The 16,954-nt window shown below is 40.1% G+C and overlaps 1 protein-coding gene across 1 annotated transcript in view; it reads left to right on the top strand.

Annotated features, from left to right (window-relative positions):
* LOC136865971 (glutaredoxin domain-containing cysteine-rich protein CG31559) overlaps nt 1–16,954 on the top strand; it is a 493,946-nt gene that overhangs the window by 461,335 nt on the left and 15,657 nt on the right. The window contains exon 3 of the mRNA XM_067142549.2: nt 9,315–9,380. Within this exon, the coding sequence (XP_066998650.2) occupies nt 9,315–9,380 (66 nt within the window). The remainder of the gene's footprint in view (nt 1–9,314; nt 9,381–16,954) is intronic.

Here is a 16,954-nt window from a genome sequence, read left to right as displayed (position 1 = left end):
AACAGTGGATGGTTGCACAGTTGCATTTCCTCTTAAAACAATAATCTGCACCACGATCCCTGTCTTGCTTTTGGAAAATCAGTAAAGTGTCCAAATATTTTTCTGATCTGTGCTGCTAGCAGCAAGTATCATAAAAAAAATAATGCTTTTTGGAGTTAAAATTCGGAAATATAGTAATATATTATTGTTATCAGTTTGTACGGTACCGAGTTTCCAACGAGAGTAACCGCTAAATTGGTCAACATCCTGGTGTTTTGCTAATTTTTAACGTCGCACAAACACATTTAAGGTTTTCGGTGATGCAAGCGAAGTTATAAGATTGGAAAGGTAGCGGCCGCGGCCTTAATTAAGGTACAGCCCCGGTACTTGCCTTGTATGAAAATGTTAGGAAAGTACTCACTAGATAAGGCTGCATGTAGTAACCAGCTTTATTCGTGGCGCCACGTGAAGTGGGTTGAGGAGGGCGAGTAACTCAGCGATGGAGGGTAGGAGGAAAAAAAGAGACTATAGTTACACTGAGTTTCTTAATATTTCAAGATGTCTTTTGGTAGAGCAACCGACGCGAAATCGGGAGGTTGTGGGTTCGGATCCCACTGGTGTCCGGCTGGCCATTTTTGTTCTGTACTTAACATCTCTTCAACACGTACTACATGTACGTAACACGACCTAATACGTTGAAAGTCTCTTTCGATTACAATGCGGTCGTGAAAATTCAATATTCATGTCTTTTTATGTTCAGCCCGAAGGCTGTTTGGATCCTGAACAGCTCCACTATTAGCCTAGGCATCACTGACGAGGGGAACAAGTGAAATGCTACTTTTTTTTTTTTTGCTAGTTGCTTTACGTCGCACCGACACAGATAGGTCTTATGGCGACGATGGGACAGAGAAGGGCTGGGAGTGGGAAGGAAGTGTCCGTAGCCTTAATTAAGGTACAGCCCCACCATTTGCCTGGTGTGAAAATGGGAAACCACGGAAAACCATCTTCAGGGCTGCCGACAGTGGGGTTGGAACCTACTATCTCCCGAATACTGGATACTGGCCGCATTTAAGCGACTGCAGCTATCGAACTCGGTACAAGGGAAATGAGGGGTGATGTAGTTTCCCGTTGCATTCCTCACTGAGATAGGAGTATCAGTCTGCCAAGCCTACTGAAATGCATGCACCAACCGACCCTATGATCAATATTTTCATACCATTCATAGCAGGGACTGGCTGCATAAGAAATGGCATTACTCAGTTACTTTCATGATGTCAAAGACAATGATAAGAAAGGAGACAGATCAATGAAAGTAACAAAATTGCTCACACCAGAAGGCATACTGCTCTGTAAACACTAGGTCTCACCAGCAACGAGGTGAGTGCTAATGGAGGATTTTGGAGGTGTTTAGTTCTTATACTGAATTGAGCGAATTGAATGTTGAAAAGCGTCGTTTGTATAATAAAAATATGTATATGTATATAATAATACCTGCGTTAACATCATACATCGCATCAGGAAGTGAGAATCGCTAATTTGCCATCTACATGTTGAGAACGTTCCGAGAAACCACGAGCTGGAATGAAGGCGGTGCATTCCTCTGACGAATTAATTATCTCCGTCTTGAATTCAGAGACGAGGATCTTTCACGACCTCCACTTGTGCTGTGAAGAGTGAGGAACTGAAGACAAGAATCAAACATTCTTACATATTTCCATTATAACACACACTGATATTCAACTTGCACGAATATAAAAAGAAAACGTACCTTTAAATTGATCACTATAGCTGCGTATAAAATATCATTTCAGGCAATAAATACAGGTGAAACTGCTTTACACATCATCCAGTACAAGGGGAACAATTTGAACGACGCATAACCCAGAAATACATAGAAAAGGGATGCTTACCGAGTGAGTTGGCCGTGCGGTTTGGGTTGCGTAACTGTGAGCTTGTATTCGGGAGATGATGCGTTCGAATCCCAGCGTCGGTAACCCTGAAGGTAGTTTTCCAATTTTTCTTATTTTTATACTGGGCAAATGCTGGAACTGAACCTTAATTCATTAAAGGCACAGTCGCTCCCTTCCCATTCTTTGCTCTGTCCTATTCCATCGCTGCCATAATACTTCTCTGCCAGTGCTTTCCTTTCATTATTCCCACCCATTCGTGCCATATGGTAAAATTTCCCTCTATTTCTACACCTCTTTTCTCCTGAAAAAATCCCAAATATTATCATATCTATTAATATGGGCCATGAAAGCATCATTTTAAATATTAATTGTTTGTGTTCCATGTGTCGCGTCGTTCCAAATATAACCAGATGGGAGTTTACTCTTTTACGCCCAAAACAATCCTACACCCTTTAACTTAAATTTTAATTGAAAATGCGTTCCTTATACGGGCTGATACCCGGACTTAAGAAGGGTTTGACGATCAACATCTAGCTCAGGCAATGATTCCCTCCACTTTCATCTACAGTAGGCCCTATATGTACTAGTATATGCCAGTTAGTTTCCTGACCTCAACAATGTCAGTGTCTTTCATTTCATCAAGTTTTATCCTTTTTAAAAATCTAATATCCTCATTTATCGAAGTGTCCGGCTTCGTCACTAAATGGTTAGCTTGCTGGCTTTTGGTTCAAGGGGTTCCGGATTCGATTCCCTGTCGGGTCGGGGATTTTAACTTTCATTAGTTGATTTCTCTGGCTCTGGGGGTGGATGTTCGTGCGTGACGTCTTTAGCATTAAGACTTCATCTTAGGTAGCGCCCCCTCCTCGCAGACGCGCCGGTTGCCTATACGTCGTCAATTCGAAAGACCTGCACACGCCATGTATTGAAGTAGATTTATCTGTACTTAGTCTTGGACCTGAGCCCGTACGATTATTATTATTATTATTATTATTATTATTATTATTATTATTATTTCTTTCTTAATCCATTTACCCTCCAGGATTGTACTTTTCCTCCGGACTCAGCGAGGGATCCCACCTCTACCGCCTCAAGGGCAATGTCTCGGAGCGTGATACTTTCGGTCGGGGGATACATCTGGGTAAAGGACCAGTACCTCGCTCAGGTGGCCTCAGCTACTATGCTGAAAAAGGGCTTTGTTGGGGGATGGGAAATTTAAAGGATAGACAAGGAAGTGAGGAAGAAACGGCCTTGGCCTTAAGTTAGGTACTATCGCGGTGTATCTGCCTTGGGGAGAAGTGGGAAACTACATACGGAAAACCACTTCGAGGATGGCTGAGATGGGAGTCGAACCTTCCTTTACTCAGTTGACCTCCCGAGGCTGAGTGGACCCCGTTCCAGTCCTCGTACCACTTTTCAAATTTCGTGGTAGAGCCGGAAATCGAGTTCGGGCCTCCGGGGGGTGGCAGCTAATCAGATTACCTACTACACCACAGAGGCGGACATTATTATTATTATTATTATTATTATTATTATTATTATTATTATTATTATTATTATTATTATTCGTTTAGGCCTACGATGGACCACGTGGTTCTTAACTCTGGTGAGCTCTTTTCTTCTTCTTAGCCCAGTATTATTATTATTATTATTATTATTATTATTATTATTATTATTATTATTATTATTATTATTATTATCATCATCATCATCGGTACTGTCAGGGTTCGGAACTTGTGATCGTTGAATGACCTTATGACTGGCTCGACTTCCTCATTCTATCGCGTCTCGTCGTCAACTCCTCTTCTTTTTCGATCCCAATGATGTGATGTTTACGAGAACCCCTGGGTAAAAATTCTTGATCTAGTCGGAAATCTTAACGGGGACTCCTAAAAGGAGGCTAGCTTGCTATCCCCAGACTACAGGGTCGGCACCGTAAGCTAAGACATCTATCAAATTCCTACTGATCGATCCCGGTATGTGAACACATCTATTCATCACAATTTGTGGAAAGACGTGTCGTCTACTTGCTCCTCCCTCTGGGTCGTGTCATCAGTCAATTGTGCCTCTTCAAGTTCCTCTTCATCCCTTGCTCCATCACCTTCATTGGCGAAAATGTTGATTTACGCAATCCCTGGAGGCTTGGACCAAGCGTTTAGTTTGAACCGGGCACACGAAGCGACGATACAGGATAAGTGTGGTATGGGAGAAAGGCAGCTTTTATGACCTGTAAAGTAAGTGCAGGTTTATTCAATTATTTAATAATTGAGGAGTGAAGTCGCAACTTTGCGCAGTCCGGGCAAGCGGGCCCGCAGAGCACTGAGCCACTGATGATGACCAACAAGTTCAAATATCTTGGTTCACTCATCACTGATGGTAAGATCGATGCAGATGTCAAGCACCGCATCAGTGTATGTTGGACGAAATGGCGGTCTCTTATTGGTGTTCTTTGTGGTAAGTAGATACAGGGGCGTAGCCAAGGGAGGAGGGTTACTGGGGGGAGGGGGGTTAGAACAACCCCCATGGAAATTTTACAAAATGAAAATAAATAAAAAAACCGACAATGAACTAAGTACACATTCAGAGACATAATTGTAGAACCAACAGATCAGTTGAATATATTTTCTAGGAAGCCTCGAAAGTTGGATTTTAGATTGTAATCTGAACATACTATTCGCTCTAAAACTGTTGATGTTGATCATATTATTCTTCTTCTGTATTTTGATGTATTATTTTTAGTGTACTGCAGTCTAAGTATCAACATAATTAACTTGTATCACCGTCCTGGTTTTGCAAGCGTGCACCACACACGCACAAGCACTTTCATTGTGTTCTATCATCACACTATAACCCCCCACCCCAACCCAAATCGGCTGATCCTGGCTACGCTATTGCGTGGATGCCAGTCAAATTGAAGGGTATGAGTAAAGTGTGCAAATCTACTGTCCAACCTGCCCTCATGTACGGCTCCGAATGTTGGGCAAGGCAGAGAAAGCATGACCAGCGAATGCGGATGTTGCGATGGTCGACGGGAGTCTCTCTGCATGATAAAGTGCGCAATGAACATGTGCGAGGATCTTTCAAAGTTGTGCCCATCAGCGAAAAGATGGAGGAAAAACAGCTCCGCTGGTATGGTCACGTCAGAAGAAGAAATGAACACATTTAGTACAGAAAACTCTCGCCATCGAAGAGCCGAAGAGAGGAAGAGGTCGGCTAAGGCAACATGGAAACGAATCGCTGAGGCTACCTTAATGGAAAGGGAAGTGCCATTAGATCTGGTGCAAGAACGTCGGACATTCTCTTTCTGAGTCAGACGAACCAACCCTGAGTGAGGTCGGAAGTGCCCGTTTTATGGGTACATATACGGCAGGAAAGAAGAAGAAGGGGAGTGAAATAGCAGATTAGAAACAAAAAGAACGTTGTTGATAATAGCCACAGCAGCATCTGCGGTCTGAACCACAGAGATCTGAATTTTCATTTCAAAAATTCAGCTTGTGTTGTCCAAGATTGGAACTGAGGCTACCTTAATCAGAGGGCAAAGGCAAATTCTTACTCACCCTGTCCCTCAGTCACCAGAAGCAAGGAAAGTTGACAGCAGTATTATATTTGAAGAGGGGCTGTGGATATGCGCAATGAAATGGTTGACAGGTTCACGACCTTATCCAGAGGAATGTTCCAACATAAAGGCAGCTCTCATTGGACAGTCACCGTCTACTAACTTAAAATGTCAGAAGTGCGATTTACCTTGAATTTATATTAGGTAGATAAAAGTTAAGCTTCCTCCATGAACAGATTAGAGGCCTTTGAAATGTGGTTACATAGGAGAATGCTCAGAATAGCTTGGACAGATTCTGTACCCAGTAATGAAGTGTTAAGGAGCTGTGCGTGAGCTGGGAAATATTATCAAAGCAAAGAAACCAGCTTATTTAGGTCATGTTTTACGAGGTAGAAAGCGCGGGCTTATACACCTCATATTACAAGGAAAGGTAGAATGCAAGCGAGGAACAGGTAGACCACCGATGTCATGGCTTCAAAACATAAAAGACTGGGCTTGCATCAACAATACTGAACAACTCTTCATGTTAGCTAAAGAAAGGAGTGCTTTTTCCAGCGTGATAGCCAAAGTCTGGGGAACCGGATATGGCACTTGAAGAAAAGAAAAAAGAAGAAAAATTGAGGAAAGTTCTAATAAGGACAGGAGTATTGTTATTACTCTGAGAGAGACAACGACGTACTCCCGTGCAACTTATATACGGTCATCCTGACGACAGCTTATCACAATGATCCTCAGTCCTACCACTTCCTTTCATGTAGATTACGACAGAATGACATCATTTTCTTTCCAATAATAAGGTCTGTGTTGGTGTGGAAATATATCTTTTTAAATAATTTCCGACTCCGCTGGCATTAGATTTTCTTTTTTCTTGTTTCACACTGCCCTTTCTCCTCCTTTGCTCTACACCGTAATTCTGTAGCCTAAGTTTCTTCCTCGTGCAGTGTTACGATGGACTGTTTCATTTAGCACAGAATGAAACCCCATTGGCATTCCAAATTCATAAGTTGTAACCGAGTTTATCTTCCGACCTGTCACCACAACTTGACGTCGGCAGTTAGAGCTACTGCTAGCAAGAATATTGAGGCCGTTCCTAACATGGACAGCAGACGACTGTGGTAGCCGTTCCACTAGACTACATACGCTACTTTAATGTTTGGCCTCTAGAGGGAATGTCCCGGTCTGAAAGACTTTCTCCGGCGCCGCTGGCCTTCACCCGAAAAATGCATATAATCTTGCAAATTGACGTTCCAAAATAGTTGGAATACCAATGTGGAATGGCGCTTAGGAAAGAATAATAATAATAATGCACTAACCAACACGTTGCAATTGAAGGGTATTTAGAACTAGTCACAGATATCGTTCGGTCTGCAACTCTGAGATACTACAAAGGGCCAAGACTCATTCAGTTCATGTATCCTGAGGTACCCTCTTCACGTGAGTCTACTGTTGGCTGACTGAATCTTATAGTCGTGTAAACAGCGTGACATCACCGAAGGTGTGGCCATGTTTAAAGAATTGATTGATGAGGTTAGCGCGGGCCCGCCCGCAGACCTGTGAAGTGACCTAACCTGCCACAATATGTACTCAGGGAGATGTATTGCGTAAAGGTCACGATCTCTATCAGTCCCTTAGTCGAGAGGAACAAAGATCAAGGTGACGGGCAAATAACGATTGTGTGACGATAAGGACTTGTTATCTACTTCTCAATACCAGTCTGATCGCCGTAAGAGTGAAGTTCAGATTGACTGAATATTGCTGTGAAATGAGGTGGCTCTTTGTATTAATTAACTGACGATTGTCCTGAAGATCAATGGACGAGAATTTGTTATCTTTAAACTTGAGTATAGTACTCAGCACGTAAGGCCATACATTAAAAATCAAATATCACCGCCCTATTCTCACTGCTGCCAACTTGACTAGCTACATATTGAAATCACGAGAGATAACCATCAACAAACTAACCTCAGTATAAATATCATGATCAATCAGTATATTTATAATTAAGTCGTTTTCAAGCTTAGTGAGAAATAAACTAAATAAATACACTGTCTCACCCTCCCTCAATTTAATGCTGTATATTTGTGCCTTTATTTTAATTTCCGCATTACTATAACCGTATTCTTCGGCGTTTGTGTTCTGTAGATAATTCAGCTCCTTCTTGTAATTTGCTATAACTTGTCGGACTGAATGAAATCACGCTGTAATAATACACACAAGTCGTAAGTCAAGAAGAATACACAAAGTCTGAAAACCGTACCAAAGTCCTGACAAGACAGAGTTGGGTTGATTATGAAATTTCCTTCCACATCCACTAAACTGATCTTTGTAGAGGAGGTAACGTTGCTTTACTTTTCGGAGGAGTTGTTGCAGATTTTTTTCTTGCTTCTTATACATGCTAGTTGAATTCTCTACATACGAAATGGATGAAATAAGAGGGTATTACTAAAATGATACGTTCGTCAATCAACGCCAACTACGTTATTAAGTGGATTATTCTAACATGCCAAAGTCTACTTACCTAGTATTACTCAAACAGATTTACAACCCTGCAGAAAAAGAATATATGCTTTACTCAATCCCACAAATGTAACACTAGTGATTTTCACAGTACGGCAGAGGAAGTATGTGTCGGTACGTATTATCTCGCAAGTCACGAAAAAATTCATGACTACAGATCGCCAACCTGTAAGATTATCAGTAACTGTAAGACGTCATGTAAGGGCTCAAACTGTATGGTTAGCGACTCTGAATCGAACCGAGCTTGCATTCGGGTTATAGTGGGTTCGAATCCCACTGTCGGCAGCCCTGAAGATGGTTTTCCATTGTTTCCCATTTTCACACCAGGCAAATACTGGGGCTGTACGTTAATTAAGGCCACGGTGTTTTCCTTCCCAATCCTAGTCCTTTCCTATCCCATCGTCGCTATAAAACCTATCTGTGTCGGTGCGACGTGAAGCAACTTGTGAAAAAATTATATATATATTAGAGAAAAGGCTGTGATTATTTAAAAGGAGCTGCATTTTTTATAAAAGGTTGGACATTTTAGCATTTTTAAATATTAAGGTTCTAACATCCGCATGCTTTTCTGCATAACTCACGCATCATTGAGCCTATTTCAAATTTGTTACGTGTAGAATGGTCCTTAAATGATGTAATTGTGCTGCCAGGAGTTGAACATTCTTGAAGTTTTAACTCTTGGCTAAATTTATATGGGTAAAACCTAGTTGAGTTTAAATGTGATCACTTCTTAATTAATTCGTTGGAATCCTGGTATAGCGTGTGCATTTCAACCGTTGCAAAATTAAGTCCAGGACCAGTTATGGAATTTCCACATATTAACAAAATCTGAAAATGATGCAGGTCTGTTTTGAAGTGAGGACTCAACTGTGGACTGAATATGATCAGAATCCGGGGCGTGATTATGTCTTTTCGACTTCTACAACAGATTTAGGATCAACAAAAATGTCATTCGCTGTTACCCTCACAGCAATGAAGGTGTTCATCAGAATTTGAGGCACCATCTACACTCATAGTCATGTTATCAGTGCACCGCAAATCATACATCTTTCTTTGTGATATTTATATTTCACTTGCTTTAATCATAACAGGTGTAGGCCATTTATTTATATTATTCTATTTATGTTTCCAAACTAAATGAAGGGTACTGTGGCTTGAGTGACACAAGGAAGAGAAAAGACAGGCCTGGTGATCACTGAAACGTTAGAGAATGATGTTGCTCAGAGGCTTGATGTAAACATTTTTGGTAAACGAAACTGCTTGATTAACTATCTTAACTACATTGAGTGGTTTTATAACATTGATGCTGATATTGTTTAGCAAAAACATATTCTAAGAGATCATGTTTGTTCCAGGACGCGGAGACCATTGAAAGGCTGAATGAAACTGGAGAACTCCGCCGGATAATGAAGCCCTTCAAGGTGAGTTGATAACTTGTCGTCTGCTGCTCCCTTAGTTCTTCATTCAATAAGAGGAATTTGAACATAATGGCAGATTAGGCAAACTCTATATTCTAAAACATTTGCGATTTCATTTTTTTCTGTCTGTTTTTGTGGTTAGTAAATCCTTCTTTCTTTATTTCCTTGTTTCTTCTTGTGTTTGTATTTCATTTCTGGATTCAGTATTGAAATAGCTTGTGCAACATACAGTGTTTTGACATTTTTTAGATATAGTACAACAATACATTTTTCCTGCTCCAGATGTCGGGCGTAGCCAACGTCAGCATTTACTTACAATCTCTGTCATGGTGGATTAGGAATGGCTTTTTTGAAAATCTTACTTAAAAGAATTTGCATAAAACCATCTTTCGAGAAGTGTATATCACCGTCTTTGATGCGAATTTCCGTAATTTACATTACAACTCTTCCTCTTTGATGAAGGACTTACAAATGAAAATCCTCGATGAAGGACGTACAAATGAGAATCCTCAGTTTATTAATTCAAATCGGAACAGACACACGAAGAACTCTGTTTGATATGTTGCGACAGAAGTCAGTTTTTGGGGGGGGGGGGGCGGGGTGGAGGTGGAACGAGAAAATATCTACCATTGTAAAGCATGCTCCCACAATCAAGGACGGCACATAGGAGAGTGCCTTGAAAATATCATACAGTGAAGAAATGCAAGTGAAATGTAGTCTTGAATTTATTGAACCACATGTTGAAGAGGAGCAGTCTGGTTTTAGAGGGAATAAGGCAACAACAGATCCGATATTTTCTTTAAGGATGATCATGGAGAAGCACTGCGAAAAAGATGTCATCTTTATTTTCCTAGATATTGGTAAGGCTTACGACAGTATACAGAGACACACATCTGGGAATGCCTTGAGATTAGATCTATACCATATGCTTTAAGTAATAAAGTCAGAATGCTGTATGAACATTACCAAAGTTGTGTCCAAATAGGGGATAGATATTCGAAGTGGATTGAGGCAAGGCAGGGTGGCAACAAGGCAGTGTACCATCGCCACTTTTATTCATCACTGTAATGGATGAAATAATGAAAAGAGTTAAGAGACTCCACACAACTCTGAGTGTAAAGCTCTGGCCTTTGCAGATGATGTGGTGATAAGGGGTGACAGTGAGGCTGAAGTACAACAGAAGCTGAATAACTGGAATGCTATATTCAAGCAATTTGGTCTCAACATAAGCACGTCCTAAACGGCAGTGTTGCCTGATAGTCGACAAAACACCACTCTAGATGGATCCAAGTTGGAACAAGTACATCAGCTCCGTTATCTTGACAGTGTAGTAACAACACCCAGCCGACCATCTGCAGAAATCACTAGTAGACTACAGATTTTACCATAATGTGAAAAAAAAAAGTTTTTGGGATATGCAAGTTCCATTAAGATCAAAATTAGTACTTTACAGGAGCTTTTCTTTGTACCAGTTACCACATACAGTTTAGAAATTTGCATCCAAACAACAGAAATATCAGCAAACTATAAGCAGTGGAAATAAAGTTATTAAGAATAATAATTCAGAAAACCAGGAGGGACAAAATAAGAAACGACAAGATACGCCATCTTGTCCAAGTGAAAAAATGCTTCGTGAGATCTGTGTCGAAGGCAGGCTAAAATGGTTTGATCATCTCAGAAGAATGGACCCACAAAAACAGTTAGAGTGCGTTTTGGGAAGGAACTCTATAAGGAAAAAGATCAAGTGGTTAGCCAAGGAAGAGATGGATCGATCAGATTAGAAAATGATCTAGCTGAACGAGGTCTTGATTTGCAACAGTTTATGGAAGAAGCCATCTACATGGCCAGAAGTAAATGGACAGCGTACATTCACTGCACCCACGAAACTGGAGATGGTTCAAGATGATGATGATATCGGTGAAATGTGAAACATTCATCATTAGTAGAAGTACCGTTGTATATATATAAATTGTTTTATTCATGTTTCAGTGGTACTGAACCCTATAATGAGCTGAGAAAAATTGTACACGAGTAGATAATAACTAGGTCCCGGATTAAAAAAATGCATATGTACATATGCAAATGTATATTTTGAACATTAGTTCAGATACAGGTATATATATTTTTGTTATGTGTGATCAGTTATCTAAGATTGAAAAACGACTTCTGTGTGTGTGGCCTAGTGAATAGAAGAGTGATTTTTACAAAGTGTGCCTCTTAGTCACAGATGCAGCTTCTTGCAGGCTTATATTGAAAGCTGGTCAGTCTCTTTGAGTATTCTTTCCAAATATCATCCATGTCACATGTTTGACCCATGGATTGCATCGTATTGCAGAAGAGATACTTACCCTCTTTCCATCTGTCAACAAAGTAATTTCAAGTGGGAAGAAAAACTGTTCCTGAAAGCACCGGTTCGTGTACAGTTGTACAAAACTCATCTGCCTCAGGTTTCTCTTCTGCCGGAACCTGTTTTCACACGATGGGGAACCTGGTTATCCGTAGTATCATTCTACCAGGAGAACTTTAATCACGTGAAATATGAAAGATGTAGTTAAAAGTATTGATGATAGTATACTACGTGTGTTCGTGAAGTGAAGTGCGCATTTGAATCTGAAACTGTATATCAAGATATCAGTTTCGTCCAGGTGCATTGTTCGTCACTTTCTATGGCGATTAAGGGCCTAGAAACTCGCGGTGCACCCCTATACGAATCCGTTCAATTAATTCAAAACACCATTAGTTCTTTAAATGGTGTCCCTGGTGAAACTGGACGAAAGTTTAAAGGCAACTCGGTGCATTGTTGGACTCAAACCCAGGACTGAAGAATATACAATCCATAAGCAACAACATAAGTGGAATCAGGCAGTATTTGCCGGAAGAAGTCAGTGCCAGTGTACACATATTGCTCAGTTACATTCGTCGACGGAGAACGATAATCTTCAGCGTATAAATTAATTCTGTCGGACAACAAAAAGTCGTTGACCCATGAAAACATTTAAAAACTGTTGACAACCTACTGCCATGCATCATTTTGCAAGGAATGAGACATGTTTATCCATTTATCCCTGAGTTAAAATTAAATAATGCGTTTGGTTTGTGTATTTTTTTTATTTTGAGTGCATATTTTCGTGCATATTTTCAACATTCTTAGTGTATATTTTTGGAGTTTTTGCTTCATATGAATCCAGGCCCTAATAATAACAGAAAAAGTTATTTGAGGGGTGAGGATTAGATGGGTTAATGACCCTTGAATGAAGAACTGGAATCACAGATAAGGCATTTTATGGGAGATGATGTTCTGTATAGAGTAGTGGATAAGTTACACTATTGTGAGCGACTCCAAAATGTTGTGACGTGGACAGCAGACAATGTTACGACGGTAAACGGGATGGAAAGTTAGCCAAGAGAAACATCCTCACCGGGCGAGTTGGCCGTGCGGTTAGGGGCGCGCAGCAGTGAGCTTGCAAACGGGAGATAGCGGGTTCGAACTCCACTGTCAGCAACCCTGAAGATGGTTTTCCATTTTCACACCAGGCAAATGCTGGGGATGTACATTAATTAACGCCACAGCCGCTTCCTTCCCACTCCTAGCCCCTTCGTATCCCATTGGTCCTGAACGCATAAACCGGCTTCGGTGATGGAGTCATGTGAAGCAAATGGAGGAGGATAGGTTACATAGGAAAATATTGGACTTGGTCGTGGAGGGTGAGAGAAGGAGAGGGAGATCTAGGTGACGATGTTTAGACTCAGTTATTAACGATTTTTTTTTGCTATTGGCTTTACGTCGCACCGACACAGATATGTCTTATGGCGACGATGGAACAGCAAAGGGCTAGGACTGGGAAGGAAGCGGCCGTAGCCTTAATTAAGGTACAGCCCCAGGATTTGCTTGGTGTGAAAATGGGAAACCACGGAAAACCATCTTCAGGGCTGCCGACAGTGGGGTTCGAACCTATTATCTCCCGAATACTGGATACTGGCCGCACTTAAGTGACTGCAACTATCGAGCTCGGTTTTCTAACGATTTAAGAATAAGAGGTATAGAAGTAAGGAGGCAACGAGGCCACATATCTTGTTACAAATAGAGGACTATGGCGGAGTTTTGTAAATTCACAGAGGCTTGCAGTCTGAACGTTTAAAGGCATACCGGTCTATAATGAAGATGGAGTATATTATTATTATTATTATTATTATTATTATTATTATTATTATTATTATTATTATTAGAGAATTATTTAAATATTGGAAGACGTTAGGCAAATAAGTCAATCATTTATTCTGTGGGTTCTTCTTCTTTTTCCAGTAGGTATTCATTCTTTCCCAGAAGGCTTGTTTACGTTCTGCCGACCACTTTGGTCTGTACTGTTTTTATTGTGGTTGCTCTCATATAGCTTCCCAATTGTTCACTTTGTGCCTAAATATGCCTCTTTCTAGAAGGTCTGTTGAACTTATGTTTCGGTCTTTGAGGTCCTTTCGAAGTTCGTTAAGCCAGGGTGTTGTGTTCTTAAGCGAGGTAACATAATCTATTATCCTTTTTGTCAATGGTTTTTCTGGTAATCTAGTCAGATGGCCGAAGAATTTCATTCGTCTTTTCCTAATGTCAGTTTTGATGTTTGAGAACTTTTCTGTTGTTTTGATTGATTGTAACCGTTTTGGGTGTATCTTGCTCCTAAGGTTTTCCTAATGATATTCCTCTCTTTTCTTTATTTCTTCAAGTTCTCGATTTCTGTTGAGTGCTAATATTTCACTTGCGTAAAGGACTGTTGGTTTTGTGACTGTGTTGCAATGCCAAATTTTTGTAGTTCTTGACGTGGATTTTTTGTTGTAGGCCTAGATGTTTTGGACTAACCCTAATGCTCTTTCAATTTTTTGGAGACGAGTTTCTTGTGAGATCTTTTCAAGGCCTGTCGTTTCGATAAATTCTCCGAGGTATTTAAAGTAAGGGACACTGTCAGCTGTCCATATCTTGTTCTCAGGCTCTTGATATCGGTCTTTGAATATAAGCATTTAGTTTTGTCGAACGATATCTGTAGTTCCATCTTTTCTGCAGTTACTTTAAATATCCCGAGCTGTTTAACGGCAGTCTCTTCATCCTCTGTTAGTATCGCCAAATCATCTGTAAAAGCTACGTATGGTATGTAGAGGTTATCTTTGGGAACGCCCAGTCGGATTGGCTTCCAAAACTCACATTTCTTGAGTTCTTTCTCCCATTCTTCCATAACCTTGTCTAGGACGACGATGAATAAAATAGAAGAGAGTCCATCACCTTGTCTCATACCTGTTTGAATGTCGAAGGGTTTTTATATTTCCCCCGTAAATTTCACATTAGATTTCCTGCCGGGCAGTATGGGATCTAGTCCCCTCTCTTCAATAATTTGAAACAGTGAGGGCCTGTCGATCCAATCGTAAGCCTTTTTGAAATCCCAAATACGCATACGAGGGTTTTTTTGTCTGAGAGTTCGCATTTTGAGTATGGTTTTGAGGTTAAAAATTTGTTCGGGGCATGACCTATTTGGTCTGAATCCTGCTTGATATTCAGCTAATTTGGGTTTTAATTACTTTTGTGTTCTTTGCAAGAGACATGCTGACAAAATTTTGTAGGCGACAGATACAAGAGAGATCCCTCTGTAATTATTGACATCTGATTTGTTACCTTTTTATGTCGTGGATGGATTAGAGCAGTCTTCCAATCATCCGGGATGCTTTAAGTTTACCAACAGTTTTGAATTATTTGTGTAATTTATTTGAGTGATTATGAGCCTAAATTTTTCAAAAGTTCAGCTACAATTTCGTCCTCCCCTGATGTTCTGTTACTTTTAAGTTTCTTGATCGTGACGAATTTTCTTGATTTCTGGCTGTGGTTTTGGGAATCTCTCGGTAGGCTCTGGACAATTTAAAATCTGTGAAAAATACATGGCTAGTTCCTGGCAATTTTCTTTATTTGTTGTGACCAGTTTACCACCTTGTTTCCGAAAGCAACGTTTCTGTGGAGAAAACCCTTTAATTTGGTTCTCGAAAGTCTTGTAAAAATCGTGTGTGTTGTAACTTTTGAAATCGTCTTCAGTTGACTTCAGTTGATCGTTGATGTATTTCCGTTTATTTTGTCTTAGAATCTTAGATGCTTGTTTTCGAACATCGAAAAATTCCTTGTGTGTTTATTATTCTCTCTTGTAGCTGACATTAATATAGATTACTTTGAAGAGGTTTCCGTGTATATTCCTTAATCCCCACACTGAAAAAAAAATTGATTGTAGGCAGTGGTTAGGTGTTCATTTCATAGAGAATGGGATGCTCTGTCAGAAAATACATGGAGCAGTGACTGCTGCTCCAACGTGGAAGAGAAAGGCGGACTGTAGGCGCGTGGCCTTGCATTCTTATGCCGTTACTGTGTGACACGCTTTCTGAAGGGCAGATTTCTGAGCCATTATAGTCTGCAGATGTTCTCTTTACTTCCATCATTCACTAATTCTATTTTCTTAGCAGGTAGAACAGATAATGAATAATGGATGGTTGTTACCGTAAGACTAAAACCGTATGACATCAGGTGCTTTGTATGTGGGAGAATAAACAGCGACACCATTAATAAAGTAGCGTATTGGTAAATATATACCATGGCCTTTGAAAGCAGTTGGAATTATGCACTTCTGAGGAGAGATAGTAGAGATTCGATTAAATTCGAAACATTCAGGCTGAATTGGAAGTAAGACGTATTTGAAGAAACATGGCTCTAAAATTGTTCCTCGCCATTTTTTTTTCCTCATTTGTGATCCAGTTCTTAACTTCTGTATACAACAAAACATTGAAATACCCGCGTAGTTTAATTTCGACAAAAAAGTGCTCTTCATATGTTGACTAGACATTATGAGTTCCTGTAAAGAAATGCTGCTGTTCCAAACGTCACGTGTTATGCGAATAAAAAAAGTGAACAGTTGATGTTCTATGGTTACTAAGTGGAAAATATGATGCTCAACCCTCATATTAAATATACTTTTTTGTTGTTAGTGACAATAGCTTAGTTTTCTACAAACTTGCCATTATTACAAACATTGTCATAGTGTTTCATTTCGGACCTTAATCTTTCTTCTTATGTAAGTTGTGACATTGAACATTGTTTGATATTTTAATAATTCAATTAATAAGTATATACTTGTATGCAAATAATATTGAATAACGTATATAATGTTAGAAGTTACTATGTGTACAATTTCAATTACAATATATATAATTCATTCTTCAACTTCGCTAATCGGCCAACTAGGGACCACGTTAAGCCTCACTTTACATTCTGGCATTTGTTCATTTTTCGCTTGATCCACATCGTCTTCATTAGCTCACTGTGTTTAGCACGACGTTCTTCTGTCCATTTAGCACCAGTTGCCCGTTTTTCGTCCCGGAAAGTCCCACAAGTCTTGATGGCTGCTCTGAAAAGATTTCGGTCTTGTGCATCTTCTGCTTGTAGGCCCAGTTCTTTAAGATCTTTCTTGACATTAACGTACCATGGCATTGCCGTTTTTGGTTTTGAGTCAAATATACTGAAGATACGATTCGTCCACCGAGAGTTGATCATCCGTCGTATA

Source organism: Anabrus simplex, chromosome 3, assembly GCF_040414725.1.
Source record: "Anabrus simplex isolate iqAnaSimp1 chromosome 3, ASM4041472v1, whole genome shotgun sequence".
Classification (NCBI taxonomy): domain Eukaryota; kingdom Metazoa; phylum Arthropoda; class Insecta; order Orthoptera; family Tettigoniidae; genus Anabrus; species Anabrus simplex.
The sequence above is the reverse complement of the archived record's forward strand: the minus strand, read 5'-3'. Positions and strand labels throughout refer to the sequence as shown.